The following is a 15,476-nucleotide window of genomic DNA, read 5'->3' as shown; positions in this document are numbered from 1 at the left end:
ATTTCCTATTGTTTGTCTTCAACAGAGAGCACACTCCACTGGAGAACACAGCACTAGTAAAACTTCCCTCCTATTTTTAGGACTGCTCTCTGTGAAGGATCCGTAAAGAAGGAACCAGAGCAACTGAGACTGATGTCAGCACCTAGCCTGGTGCACCAACATTCAGCTTGAGCTCAAAAGTCTGCCTTCAGGAAAAATAGACTTTTCTGACATCCTAATCACCAGGAATCAACAGCATTTCAAAAGAGCCACGAAACCATGATTGATAAGGTCCAGAAGTACCTTTGAAATAATAAAAACCAAACTACAACGAAATAAGAAACAAAACCAAACAAAACCTAAACCACTACCTCTAAAATTACATTTGAATTTATAATGTAAGTATATGCTTATTTTGCATATCCTCCTTATACTCATACATAGTCAGTATAAGCAGTGGCAACACTTCTTTCCTTAGTCATGCTGGTGAGCCATGGGTCACCGTGTCTTCTATTGCCCTGGGTGAATCTGAGACCGAACAGTGCAGCCTTCTGATTCCATGTCCTCCTGCTGTCTGGACCAAGCATTTTATCCACATCACCCTCTGGGAGATGGGAAGCAAGCACACTGTATGTGGCATTTTTCTCTTGGAGGAAGCAGTGTCGCCAAGTCTAAAGCACTCACAGGCTCCCATGAAGGAGGATGGGCTTCTTGAGCCTGGGGATTCCCTCAGCGTGGGGATGGCCCCTGAAGCCCTGCTCTGTGACTTACGTAGTTGATCCGGAAACGTCTACAAGCCCAGTCGTCCTGCTCTTCCTCCGACATCATCTCCACCGTGATGTCGCCATAAGCTATGGGCTCTTCTGTGAATGGCCAGTAATGATCACATTTCACCTGAGGGGGAATAGCATAACCTTTTAAGACCAACAGGCTGGGGAAGAAACAGTCAGTGATCATTTAGAGAAAGCAAATGACTCGCCTCTGAAGAATCGGATAGGATTACTGTGAGGATAAAGAATGAAGCAAGGCGAACATACACTTATGTAATGCTTTCTCCTTTTTTTCTATCAAAGGGGCCATCATAGTAACTAACTGCATAAACCCATAAACATTTTTCTTGGGAAGCCTATAAAATTACACCCACACCTTTTTTAAAATTTTTAATTGGAGGATAATTGCTTTAGAATATGGTATTGGCTTCAGCCATAAAGCAGCGTGAATCAGTCGCAGGTACTCATATGTCCCCTCTCTCCTAAGCCTCCCTTCCCCCCGACAGTGAGCACATTCTCTGGCAGTGGCTGGGGCAGGTTTTACTGCTAAGTGGGTCTGAATCCTTTACTTTCAAAGGATTGAAAGTACTCACCCTCCTTTTCTCATTACATTGAGTGAGCATGACAATAATCTGGGACTTCTGTTGCAGGACCATCTTCCAAAAGTCGTTCCTGGTTTCAGGCAGTGGGCCCTGTGTGGCAATGTACTCCTGGGGTAAATTGTACCCCTGGAAGACAAAGTCAAAGTTGTCTCTTAAGGAGCTAAAGTGAAACTCACTCAGTCATGTCCAACTCTTTGCAACCTCAAGGACTGTAGCCCACCAGGCTCCTCTGTTTGTGGAATTCTCTGGGCAAGAATACTGGAGTGGGTAGCCATTCCCTTCTCCAGGGGATCTTCCTGACCCAGGGATCAAACCCAGGTCTTTACCATTTGAGCCACCAGGAAAGCCTTAGATCAACACCAGTTGCTGTTCCACACAAATGAGAAGGGACTGAGAATTTGCTGGGGATAAACCTGGTGAAGGATCATGCACCTATATTATGTTTTCTCCTCTTTTTTTTCTGTTAAAGAGACAGTCATAGTAGCTAACTGCAAAAATCCGTGTGATTTTAAACATTTTTCTTGGCAAGTTACAAAATCACACCCACACCTTTCTACAATAACAACCACGTGTCTATACAGATTCATTTTAAAAGCACAGGTTGGGACTGACACTGAAATTTAAGCATAGGAAAGTAGATCTTTAGTATTATTATCTACTTCCACTAGTCATTTTCAAAGATATTTGAATATTATTATTCTCTGGGCTCCCCCCTCCCCACCATTCTTTATTCTAAAATGGAATAATGGAAACTGTTCTTTATAGTTGAAGTGCTTTGTGAAGAATGACTCTCTATTGAACTGTTCGACTCATCTCTGCAGCTATAATAGTCTTCCTCTGGCTGGGGTAGAATTTGGATGCCTGGTTTTGTTTGTTTGTTAGTTTTTGGAGGCCTGATTTAAGAATTTTTATTTATTTATTTTTTTTTACTTACAGGAATGTAGTTGGCATTGATGTAGTCTGCACCTTCTTCTTCATTCATGGAGATCAATCTCACTCGGCTAAAGTCATCTGTAAGGAAGAAGGAGAAAAATATTAAACGTCACAGCAGAAGGGTGCAGTTACTATGAAGAATAGTATGGAAGGTCCTTAAAAACTAAACATAGAGTAACTATATGATCCAGCAATCCCATCCTGGGCATATATCTGGAAAAGATGAAAAGTTTAATTTGAAAAGATGCTTGCACCCTAATGTTCAGTGCAGCACGACAACAGTAGCCAAGACATGGAGACAACCTCAGTGGCTATCAACAGATGAACGGAGAAAGAAGATGTGGCGAACATACACAATGGAATGTCACTCAGGCAAAAAAAAGAATGAAATAATTCCATTTGCAGCAACTTAGATGGACGAGGGATGACCATACTAAGTGAAGTAAGTCAGACAAAAAAAGACAAATATCGTATATCACTTCTATGTAGAATCTAAAAGAAAAGATGCCTATGAACTTATTTATAACACAGAAATGGACTCACAGATATAGAAAATAAGTTTATGGTTACCAAAGGGGAAATGAGTCGGCGATGGGGGGGGGGATGGGGGATAAATTAGGAGCTTGGGATTAACAGATAAAAAACAAAAGAGAAAAAAAGAAAAACATTCAGAGTATAACGAAGACTTGTCAAGACAATTCTGTACTCAATATTTGTACCCCAAATCAAGTTAAATTGGTCAGTGATAGAGTAGGCAGATAAAGTTTATTTTAGCTTTATATTTTAGCCATATCTCAATCTTAGTTTCTTGTTTAAATAAATATATAAATATCTCCCAACCACTATTTCCTCTCCACCAGCCCTCCTGTTCTTAAAAGAGTGGTCTCTAGATTTTGCAGGGAATTGTGGAATATGTACAGGAACTAAAATATCTGGTGGGTTGTGTGAAGGCTATCGAATGTAACCTAAACCTAGGCTTTCCATTTCACTCAAGTCTTCCCTGATAGCTCAGTTGGTAAAGAATCTGCGTGTAACGCAGAGGACCCCTGTTTGATTGGGGTTGGGAAGATCCACTGGAGAAGGGATAGGCTACCCACTCCAGTATTCTGGGCTTCCCTTGTGGCTCAGCTGGTAAAGAACCCACCCCCAATGCAGGAGACCTGGGTTTGGTCCCTGGGTTGGGAAGATGCCCTGGAGAAGGGAAAGGCTACCCACTCCAGCAATCTGGCCTGGGGAATTCCACAGTCTGTGAAGTAGCAAAGAGTCGGACATTACTGAGCAACTTTCACTTTCAGGGGTATCCAGAGAATTCACTGCCTCTGGGAAGCCTAGAGAAAAGAAGATGGTGTTGATGGGCTTCTTGTAAATGGACTTCAAATGAAGATAATAAATCCTGAAATGCATACAGATGTAAAGTGTTATATGATAGTATTGTGCTGTGCTGTGCTAAGTCGCTTCAGTCTTGTCTGATTCTCTGTGTAACCCTATGGACTATGCAGCCTTCCAGGCTCCTCTGTCCATGGGATTCTCCAGGCAAGAATACTGGAGTGGGTTGTCATGCCCTCTTCCAGGGGATCTTCCTGACCCCAGGATCGAACCTGCAGCTCCAGCACCTCCTGCATTGCAGGCAGATTCTTTACCACTGAGCCACCAGGGAAGCTCCTAATAATATTAATCCTACCTAATTTTGTCAAAAACCCTTATGAAGGTGCTTTGTAAAGGTTTGCACTTTTCCCTTCGTTCCCAGCCCCCACTAGAGTGTAGCAGAATAGAATGTTAAATTTATATTAGAATGTGTTTTAATGGTCCTATTAAGTACTTTGTGTTACTTTTTCTTTGAATGTTGCTTTTATTGCAAAATAATAAGGAACAGCAGAACTTGCCAGAATTAAGAAAGGAGGCTTTTTCACACCTTGCATTTCCTTTCTATTTGCCTCCTTCCATTGGAAAAGACTCTGATGCTGGGAGGGATTGGGGGCAGGAGGAGCAGGGGACGACAGAGGATGAGATGGCTGGATGGCATCACGGACTCGATGGACGTGAGTCTGAGTGAACTCCGGGAGATGGTGATGGACACGGAGGCCTGGCGTGCTGCGATTCATGGGGTCGCAAAGAGTCGGACACGACTGAGCGACTGAACTGAACTGAACTGAACTGAACTGTCAATGAATTGACTGAAAATAGGTTATGAGCACAATTTATCTTATCCCTTATTTGGCTAAGATGTTTTGATCTCCAAAGGGTCAAAGGGTCAGTTTTTTTCTGTTCAGATACAATTCGTTTAAAAGCATGATAATTAAATCTTCCTACACACAACAAGATCTAATGATATCAAAGCACCAATGCAATCAAGGCAATTGCAAACATGGCCTTGAGGATACAGATCATTCCTGGCCTGGCTAGAGGGTGGTGAAACTGATTGATCTGCCACAACAGCCCCTCAGCCTTTGGAAGACGGGAGCGCGATCAGCATTATTGACCGTCTTACATGGTAGGATGTTTGTATAACGATTTTTACATCGGTTCAGTGGAAGGTCTGCAGCGAAGTGTGGAATATCCAGTCCAATCAACTTCAATTCCTGTAAATGACAGAAAACATTTAAGATTCCATCAGAGGGATTATTTGATAGAAGTCATTTGCAGAGAATAAGAAGAAAAATATTAAAAGTTAGAGTGGAAAAGTGTAGCCAGTATGTTGTACAGTATAGAGTTTCCTTAAAAACTCAAAACAGAATTACCACATAATCCAGCAATCCCACTCCTGTGGAACTGGATTATTGTCTACACTGGTTCACTGCTCATAGTGGATTATTTTTCACTTCCTGCCTCTAATAGAACGACCACAGTGATCACACCCCTTTGCCTTATGATGTTGCAGGGGCTTCCCTGGTGGCTCAGATGGTAGAGAATCTGCCTGCAATGCAGGAGACCCAGGTTTCATTCCTGGGTCTGGAATACCCCCTGGAAGAGGAAATGGCAACCTACTCCAGTATTCTTGCTGGAGAATCCCATGGACAGAGGAGTCTGGTGGGTTATAGTCCATGGGGTCACAGAGAGCAGACACAACTGAGTGACTAACACTTTCACTTTTCTTTTGGCTCCCTTTTGAAACAGAGTGTACTTCTCCATTCTACTGCTGTCACCTGGCTTTGGGCCAATGAAGTTGGGTGGAACTCATGTCCAATCTGAAGCTTTAAATGCGTTTGCTCAGCTTGATTTGCTTGCTTGGGCTTCTGCCATATGGTGGAAAAGAATGTGCCCAGAGAAACTGCTGATCCCAGGATGAGAAACCACAGGGAACAGACCTGACCCTGACTCACAGCCTGAAGCAGAACCATCTCAGCTGTTCCCCAGCCCCACGAGTGAGAAAAATAAGTGTTGTAGGTCACCGAGATTTTGAGGTCATTTCTTATGTAGTTTTACTGCAGTAGTGGCTAACTAATGTAATACATAAATACCTTGGATAGCTAGGTGATCCCTGAGAGAAGGTAAAAATTGAGTGTACACTCTCAGGGTGTGGAAGAGTTGAAAACAGGTATGTTTCAGAGTTTTCAGGAGATACAGGAAACATGAAATTTATGCAGTTTGCAAAAATATTTCATATTCTATGAGAAATTGTAGGTATTTCTCCTATAAACAATGAACTTTCAAGAAAGTGTAATAAAGGAGAGAGTGAGGAACAAAAAGTATGGAACACTCTCCATGTTACAAGATATTGGGTTGACAGTCACTAGAAGTCTGTCTGTTCTAAGATCTGTTGGATCATAGAAAGAGCAAGAGAATTCCAGAAAAACATCTACTTCTGCTTCATTGACTATGCTAAAGCCTTTAACTAGGTGGATCACAACAAACTGTGGAAATTCTTAAAGAGATGGGAATACCAGACCACCTGACCTGCCTCTTGAGAAACCTGTATGGAGGTCAAGAAGAAACAGTTAGAACCAGAAGTGGAACAACAGACTGGTTCCAAATTGAGAAAGGAGTAAGTCAAGGCTGTATATTGTCAACCTGTTTATTTAAATTACATGCAGGGTACATCATGAGAAACGCTGGGCTGGATGAAGCACAGGCTGCAATCAAGATTGCTGGGAGAAATATCAATAACCTCAGATATGCAGAAGACACCACCCTTATGGCATAAAGTAAGTGAAGAGGAACTAAAGAGCCTCTTGATGAAAGTGAAAGAGGAGAGTGAACAAGCTGGCTTAAAACTCAACATTCAGAAAACTAAGATTATGGCATCCAGTCTTATCACTTCATGGCAAATAGATGGGGAAACAATGGAAACAGTGACAGACTTTATTTTCTTGGGCTCCAAAATCACTGCAGATGATAACTGAAACTATGAAATTAAAAGACTTTTGCTTCTTGGAAGAAAAGCTATGATAAACCTGGACAGTGTATTAAAATGCAGAGGCATTTCTTGGCCAACAAAAGGCCCATATAGTCAAAGCTATGGTTTTCCCAGTAGTCATGTATGGATGTGAGAGTTGGACCATAAAGAAGGCTTAGCTCCAAGGAACTGATGCTTTTGAACTGTGGTGTTGGAGAAGACTCTTGAGAGTCCCTTGGACTGCAAGGAGATCCAACCAGTCCAACCTAAAGGAAATCAATCCTCCCAATTATTACTTCAAATCACTGGAAGGACTGATGCTGAAGCTGAAGCTCCAATTCTTTGGCCACCTAATGTGAAGAGCCAACTCACTAGAAAAGATCCTGATGCTGGGAAAGATTGAAGGCAGGAGGAGAAGGGGACAACAGAGGATGAGATGGGTGGATGGCATCACCAACTCAATGGACATAAGTTTGAGCAAGCTCTGGGAGATGGTGAAGGTCAGGGAAGCCTGGAGTGCCGCAGTCCATGGGGTCACAAAGAGTCAGACACAACTGAGCGGCTGAACAGCAACAAAGAAATCTGGTAATGAAACTGCAAAAATCTGGTAATGAAACTGCAAAATAAGGATGGAGCAGTAGTGGGTGGGCTAACCCTTCCATGAAAATAGGAACATTCAAATATTTGCTTGTGTGTATCAGGACTATTATAAATTCTGTTATCAGAAACTGCATTGTTACAGCAATTTTTATATAAACAGACAACCAACATACCTCAGAAAGTCTACATTACTGGAAAAGGGGGTTTCTGAGCTGCTAAGTTATGTGTGGAAGGAAACAAGGGGTTGGAGTCAGACTACCTGAATTTCCCCAGAGGCATCTGTTATGCTGTGGTCTACAAGAATGGTGCTCCCTGGAGTTGTGCAGTGCATAACCAATGCAGCAGATCACGTACAAATCTGAAGGCAATATTATATAACCATATGTCTATGTAACCAACTACAAAATGGGGTTACTTAGGTAGTATGCATTTTTCTAAAAGACTATTAAGTGAAGAAGTATAGACACCACTTGCTGGTAATTTTTTTTACTTATATGGGATGCTGGGGCTTCCCCAGTGGCTCAGTGGTAAAGAATCTGCCTACAATGCAGGAGACGCAGGAGATACAAGTTTAATCCCTGGATTGGGAAGACTCCCTGGAAGAGGCCATGACAACTCACTCCAGTATTCTCACCTGGAGGGTCACGTGGACAGAGGAGCCTGGGGGGCTATAGTCCATCGGGTCGCAAAGAATGGACACAACTGAAGCGACTGAGCCAGCATGGGATGCTACTCTTCATGATTCCTCCCAATTACTTCAAAGAATCAGAAGCTGGAGGTATACTTTTCAGGGAAAGGAATTTTGGAGCACCTTTGAAAGACTTTTGAGAAGAGCTGGAGACATTTGATCATGTTTTGAGAGATTGAACAGGGAAACTTTGTGTGTGCGTGTATGTGTGTGCCTTTAGTGTCTTGATTCACGTGCTCATGCAAAGCAAATATTGGAGACACCCAGTTCTTGGGAATCCTGCTGCATCCACAAAGAAGTTTGTCGGTAGCTTAGGCTGTGTGGTAAATGAAACTGGAAAGCAAGCTGTAGACAGCATGGATGAACTGACTTGATTATCCAGATTTCTCTCTTCCTTTGATTTTTTATCATTTTTCACTTTTCAAGCTCACAAAATGTCAAGCTCTTGGCCCAAGTCGAAGTCAATCTCAAGACCAACAGTGCTGACTTTGATCTTCAATTTACACATTTGGATGTTTTTCCTATCTCAGTTAAAACCCTTGCTTGCCAAATGCCATCAAACAGAAGTTTGTCATTTTTCCTTTATAACTGCTTTTTTTCCATTTTAAAGAGGATTGTCAAAGACTGATAATATTCTTATAAGAACCAAAACCTATTTTTAGCAAACTTCAACCTAACCAGTGTTATTTTGGGGTTACCTCCTTTTGGCAGCTCTAAGCTTACTTAAATGATGCTTCCTTTGCTTAAAACATTTTGGAAACATACCTCCTTTGGGGAGTGTCTTTATAGATAAAACTGTCTACATTTTCATCTATTTCATTTAAATAAAGTTATATAAATAAATTTATTTATTTATGTAAATTCCTGGCTTATTTTGGTGGAACTCTTATAAAGTGTGTGCATATATGCCCAGTTATGTCCAACTCTTTGTGACCCCATGGAGCCTGCCAGGCTCCTCTATCCATGGGATTTTCCAGGCAAGAATGCTGGAGTGGATTGCCTTTTTCCTCTGCCAGGGGATCTTCCTGACCCAGAGATTGAATCTGTGTCTCCCGCATTGGCGGACTGATTCCTTACCACTGAGCCACCTGGGCAGCCCTTATAAACTGTAGGGTCTTGAAAAAGTAGGTTAGCTAGTTCTCTCATTGTTTAATTCTCTGTAACCTGTTGTTAGTTTAATTATGTATAAGATAAGATTAATAATTTTTCCATACCTCCCTGATATATGGTGGCTATCATATGGAATGATTAAGCTTAGTAAATATCAATGCAACACTTATTGATCATGACTGTGAAATGCTTCTGCTAGGATTCTTTGTTTTGCTTTGTCTGGCTCCATTATTTCTCCCTCCTTTGCCATTTGTGCTAACTGTACAACTCTCTCTGCTAAGCCCTCACTTTGCAGACAGACTGATCAACCACAGGAAAAGGCCTCCGGTATGAAAAGAAACTGTGGAAACAGATTGACAGTCAGCACTAGAGCACATATGGGAGCTGACTAGCTGATAGAACTTTAATTGTGTGTTGCCTTCCCGCTATAAATGCCTTAAGTTGATAAGAGACGTTTAATTGGCTGAACACTGTAAATGTAAATTGCCAAAGTTAAATTGCAGCAAAGCAGGGAAGGCAAGGGTACACAAAATACCTTGCAATCTTTTGTAATTTAGGCTGTCACTAGGTAGGAAATTAAATACTAAGTTTCTAGCCCAGTAGCTTTGCAGTTATTTTCTTTCCAGCCAGATGGAAAGTTCAGTGGCTTAAATCTTCATGAACGCAAAGTATGAGGTGATAGCCTGAAACCCACATACATCATTTTTGAATTTTCTTTTGCCAGTTTTGTTTCTAATATAATTTATCATTGTGGGTTTTTTCCTAGGTTACTCAGTCATCTATCATGGGCTAAATCTGATCCCTCCAAAGATATGTCCACATTGGAAACTTGTTAAGAAAGAGTCTTTGCAGTTGTAATTAAGAATCACAAGATAAGATCATTCTGTATTATCTGGATGGGTTCTGAAGCTAATGGTAAGTGTCCCCAGGAGGGACTTTCTTGGCGGTCAAGTGGTTAAGACTCCAGGCTTCTAATGCAGGGGATGTGGGTTCAATCCCTGGTCGAAGAAGTAAAGTCCCACATGCCATGTGGCATGATCAAGAAAAAAAAAAAAAAAGATGGGGGCAATGTCCAACATTAAATAAAATAGAGTAAAATAAAACAAAATAAGATAAAAGAGAGAAGAAGAGAGCCATGTGAGGATCAAGGCATTGATTAGAGCTATATAGCTACAAGCCAAAGATGCCTGGGTCCACCAGAAGCTGGAAGAGACAAAGAGAGATATTCCCCTTGAGGCTTTGGAGGGAGCATGGCCTTGTTAGTACTTTAATTTTAGACATCTGGCCTCTAGAACTGAGAAAGTACATTTTTATTGTTTGAAGTAATCAAGATTATGGTAATTTGTTGTGGCAGCCCCCTAGAAAACTAACAGAGTGACTGAAGCCAGTGGCAGTCTGTGTTGTGTTGGCTGTGTTTGAAGCATACAGTCTTGAAAATCAGAGCACAAACACATGCCCCGTATTTGCCAGGTTGGGTTGCCGTAAGAAAATAGCACAGGCTGAGCAGCTGGAACAGAAATGCCCTTGTCATAGTTCTGGAAGCTAAGATGTCCAAGAATATAGTACTGGCAAGGTAGGTTTCAGGCCTTCCCTAGTGGCTCAAATGATAAAGTGGCTCAAATCTATCCGCAATGTGGAGTCCTGGGTTTGATCCCCAGGTCAGGAAGATCCCATGGAGAAGGGACTGGCTACTCACTCCAATATTCTTACTGGAGAGTCCCATAGACAGAGGAACCCCATGGGTTACAGTCCATGAGGTTGCAAAGAGTCAGACACTACTGAGCAACTAACATACACACATATATAGGTGCGTATGTATGTGTGTATATATATGTATATATAATGTACAGTAAGTCTAACTGTAAGTGACTAACATTTTCACTTTCACTTCAAAGTAGGTTCCATTGTGAGGCTTCCCTTTGTCTGTAAGTGGCCACCATCTTGGCTCTGTGCTCACATGATCTCTTGTTCGTGTGTACAGGGAGGGCATTGGGAGGAAGAGAGAGCAAGGTATCTGGTTTCTCTTCTTCTTAATACAAGGGAATAAATCCCATCATGAGGGCTCCACCCCCATGATCTTATGTAACCCTAACTATCTCCCAAAGGCTCCATCTCTGAATACCATCACACTGGGGCTTGGACTTCAACATATGACTTTGAGAAGTGGGGGCACCTTCAGTCTGTAACATGGACCCCCATCTTCTGAGACGAGCACAAGTTGCATTCTGGCTTTAGAGTCTATAACAATGTCAGCAGCTAAGCAGCACTTGTTTGCTTTGGGATAAGGTTGGACCTTAGAGTCTGATGAGCTAGATGACTAGATTACAAGACAAGCCAGGAGAAGCGATGGGGCCTGTGGTGCTGACATGAGAGGTTCCATCTATGGCAAGTGAAAGGTCCTGTGGGGCTGGACAATGATTGGTTACCTTTCAGGTAAACCCAAAGGGAGAAGAAAGGATTTAGAACAAGGTATCTGGTGAGGTTCTGTATTAGTTCCCTAGGGCTGTCATAACAGAGTGCCACAAGCTGGGTGGCTTAAACATAACAAGAATTTCTCATCTAATAATAAAGAAGGCCAGAAAGCCCAAATCAGGGTGCCAGCAGGCACACGTGTCCTCTTGAACCGACAGGGGCATCCTTCCTTGCCTCTTCCTAGCTTCTGAAGGTTTCCTTGGCTCCCTCACTTGCAAGTGCATGATTCCAAGTCCAGCCTCTGCCTTTGCCACTTGGTCTTCTTCTTTGTCTCTGTGTCTTCTGTCTTTCCATAAGGACACCAGACATATTGGATTAGGAGCCTACCCTATTCCGGTATGAACTCATTCATTTTAATTACATCTGCAATAACCCTATTTCCAAATAAGGTCACATTCTGAGGAATGAGTGATTAGGGTTTGAACATATCTTTTGGACCATATGAGTCAAACTTTAACAGGTACTCTGAAGGAAGAATGGGAAACTTGGACATGATGGAAGACCAGGAAAGAACAACGTCAGCCTGAGGAAAGTCTAGCAGTAGCTAGTAGGGCCCTGGATTCTAGGATGGGATTTAAGGGAAATACTCCACTGGACAAATTACTAGTACTGGCACTTGGAAGCTGAGATCAAACTGAGGCAAGGAGGGAGAGCAGAGAAAAATCAGGTCTGGGAACAAAGTGAGACCCCTGGTATAAGACTGTTGAAGATCTGAGTTGATTTACTTCAGCAATGCTGCAGGTAGATCTCCAGGGAACTGGAATGAAACAAGTAAAAACAGCTACAAATAATAAGAAATCAAAGCTCATCTCCTGTGAACCATGTGGCAAGTGGTATAGTTTTGTTTTGACCTTTACAGCCACATTTCTAAGCAAAGGGCTCTCCCTAGCATCCAAATCAAACATAAAGCACAGAAATTAATGGCAAAATTAACAATATGTGCCATGTCTTATGGGCTCTCCAATTCCGAGCTCTAAAGTCTGGATCTTCAAAATGTTTTCAACGTGAGACACAGGAAATGAGGAATTGAATCTAACCCCTGGATCTCAAACCTCCTTAAGAAAAGATGTATGTTTTCATCAGAAGGATAATCAATCTTTCCAGCATATTCAAAATCATATGTAAAGTTAAAAAGGCAATTTGTTCAGAAAATGCAAATTAGCAACTAGTATAGCTTCATGTTGGCCTTCCCAGGTGGCTCAGTGGTAAAGAATCTGCTTCCAACACAGGAGACACAGGTTCCATCCCTGAGTCGGGAAGATCGGTTAGAGAAGGAAATGGCAACCTGCCTCCAGTATTCTTGCTTGGGAAATCCCACGGATAGAGGAACCTGGTGGGCTACATTTCCACAAGGTCACCAAGAGTGGCACATGACTTAGCAACTGAGCACACACACATGTAGCTTTATGTATGACTTACAGTTGTGCTGGTAATACATGTGAACCCAGACATTAGTTTCAATTTGCATGATGCTTATAAATGATATAATTTCTCAATATGAGCATGATCTTTCAAGGTCAGTGTCAAAGTGAATACATTTGACAAAGTATCTTTTGTCACTTTGAATGAATATGAATACAAAGTGAATAAGTATTCACATAAATGGAACAAATAGTTATACAGATACTGACTTTAGCTAGTCTAATTGATTCAGCCATCTCTACATGCTCTTGAACTCAATAGACCTGAATCTGAGCAAACTCCAGGAGCCAGCAGAGGACAGAGGAGCTGGGTGTGCTGCAGTTCATGGAGTTGCAGCGTTGGACATGTGGCTTAAAGACTGAACCACACAACAACAACAAATGCTCTTGAGGTCCCATTAGAGCAAAACATTTTCCATTCTTAAGCCTCCATTAATGATCAAGTTCTGGAAAATCTGAGGGCTGCCATGTGAAAGGTTTGACATGCACCCTGAAATCAAACGTGGATGCACAATGAGCCTTTGAAAACAGATGAGGTTCCTCTGACTCTGAACCTGAGGATGTAGGGGTGGGGTGGAGCTGAAGGTTGTCAACTCCTGCTGCTGCTGCTGCTAAGTCGCTTCAGTCGTGTCCGATTCTGTGCGACCCCATAGATGGCAGCCCACCAGGCTCCGCTGTCCCTGGGATTCTCCTGGCAAGAACACTGGAGTGGCTTGCCATTTCCTTCTCCAATGCATGAAAGTGAAAGTGAAAGTGAAGTTGCTCAGTCATGATCGACTCTTCGTGACCCCATGGACTGCAGCCTACTAGGCTCCTCGGTCCATGGGATTTTCCAGGCAAGAGTACTGGACTGGTTGCCATTGCCTTCTCCATGTCAACTCCTGGGAGGTTGTCAAATGAAAAAAGAAATGAGTCAGACCACTGGGTCACTGCTTAAGCAAATGTTAGTACAAAACCTACAATCTGAGCCTGTGATTGAAAACGGACTTCTAGACAGCAATCTGTATTTTCTCACCAGAGCAGAGATACAATATCAGAACTTGGCACCAAATAAATTACATATTTTACCAGTAATGTTTTAAGAACAATGGGATATGCAAAAAAGATTAATAATAAATAAAAACATTAAACATGTCTCCAAGTCATGGTGTGATGGCTGATTCTATGCATTAACTTGGCTGCAATCTAGCACCAACCTGCTTGGTTAAACATCAGTCTAGATGTTGGGTGAAGGTATTTTTTAGTTGCAATTAACATTTAAATCAGTAGACTTGAGAAAGTAGATTAACCTCTATAAAACAAGTGGATCTTATCCACTTAGTTGAAGGTCTCAGAAAAAAGACCAATGACCCCTGACAAAGGAGAATTTCTATTTCTAGATTGCCTTTGGACTTGGGGAGCAGCAGCATCTTATCCCTAGACCCCTTACAGATTTCAAGACTGGCCAGCTTCCACAATTGTGTGAACTAATTTCTTCAAATATATCCTTCCATTCATCTCTATATTTATCTATCTATCACCTATTTCTATTATATGATCATATACAGGATAACATCATATATAGTATACTTATAATAACTATAAAATACAAAAGTATAGTAATCATACAACATATGATTCCATAATAATATAATTAATTTAACATATATTACATATGTGTGTCGGAGAAGGCAATGGCATACCACTCCAGTACTCGTGCCTGGAAAATCCCATGGAGGAGGAGCCTGGTAGGCTGCAGTCCATGGGGTCGCTAGGAGTTGGTATGGGCTTCTCTGGTGGCTCAAACAGTAATCTGAGCAATGCAGAATCTGCCTGCAATTAAGGAGACCCAGGTTCTCAATCTTTGAGTCAGGAAGATCCTCTGCAGAAGGGAATAGCTACCCACTCTAGGATGCTTGCCTAGAGAATCTCAAGGACAGAGGAACCTGGTGGGTTACAGTCCCTGGGGTCACAAAGAGTCAGATACGACTGATGCAAGCATGCAGAGCAACAGTTTAGATTTTAAACTGAGTGATAGTCACTCAGTCATGTCCAGCTTCCTGCGACCCCACGGACTATAGCCTTCCAGGCTCCTCTGTCCATGGGATTCTCCAGGCAAAAATATTGGACTGGGTTGCCGTTTTTTAAACTGAACATAATTAAACATAGAAATTTTGGGAATAATGCTCTCTCTCTCTGGTTTAGCCACATGGTTCCAGTAAGAATTCCTGTTCTTCTGTGATTCTGCTCCCTGGCTACACACAGTGTGAACAGACATCATGACCCATGCCAGCCAGTCAGAATCCTCCCTACTATTTTTCAAACAGCAAAAAAGAAAGAAAGCCAACAACTCCTCCTGGAAACCATAGGTGTGATACTCTTGAAATGGAGCAGGACTCTAAGGTCCTTTCTCCTTATGTCCTCTGCCTGCCGTTTGTCTGTGGAAAACTTTAGCCAAAGAATAAGTTTAATCAGAGAAGTGAGAACGTGTAGAAAGGAAACAGTCAAAGGAAACCAAATAATAATAATTAATAACAGTCATTAAATATAGTCAAGGACTTTTGGTTCCTTCTCAAGGAGGAACTGAAG

At 41.9% G+C, this 15,476-nt stretch overlaps 1 protein-coding gene across 2 annotated transcripts in view; it reads right to left on the bottom strand.

The window, feature by feature from the left end:
• PTPRO (protein tyrosine phosphatase receptor type O) overlaps positions 1-15,476 on the bottom strand; it is a 277,143-nt gene that overhangs the window by 17,487 nt on the left and 244,180 nt on the right. For both annotated transcript variants that reach the window (XM_040235255.1, XM_040235256.1), the window contains 4 exons: positions 4,773-4,863; positions 2,286-2,362; positions 1,343-1,477; positions 751-873 (listed from right to left, as the gene is read on the bottom strand). In XM_040235255.1, coding sequence (XP_040091189.1) covers positions 751-873; positions 1,343-1,477; positions 2,286-2,362; positions 4,773-4,863 — 426 coding nt within the window. The remainder of the gene's footprint in view (positions 1-750; positions 874-1,342; positions 1,478-2,285; positions 2,363-4,772; positions 4,864-15,476) is intronic.

This window comes from Oryx dammah, unplaced genomic scaffold (assembly GCF_014754425.2).
Source record: "Oryx dammah isolate SB20612 unplaced genomic scaffold, SCBI_Odam_1.1 HiC_scaffold_29, whole genome shotgun sequence".
NCBI lineage: Eukaryota > Metazoa > Chordata > Mammalia > Artiodactyla > Bovidae > Oryx > Oryx dammah.
The sequence above is the reverse complement of the archived record's forward strand: the minus strand, read 5'-3'. Positions and strand labels throughout refer to the sequence as shown.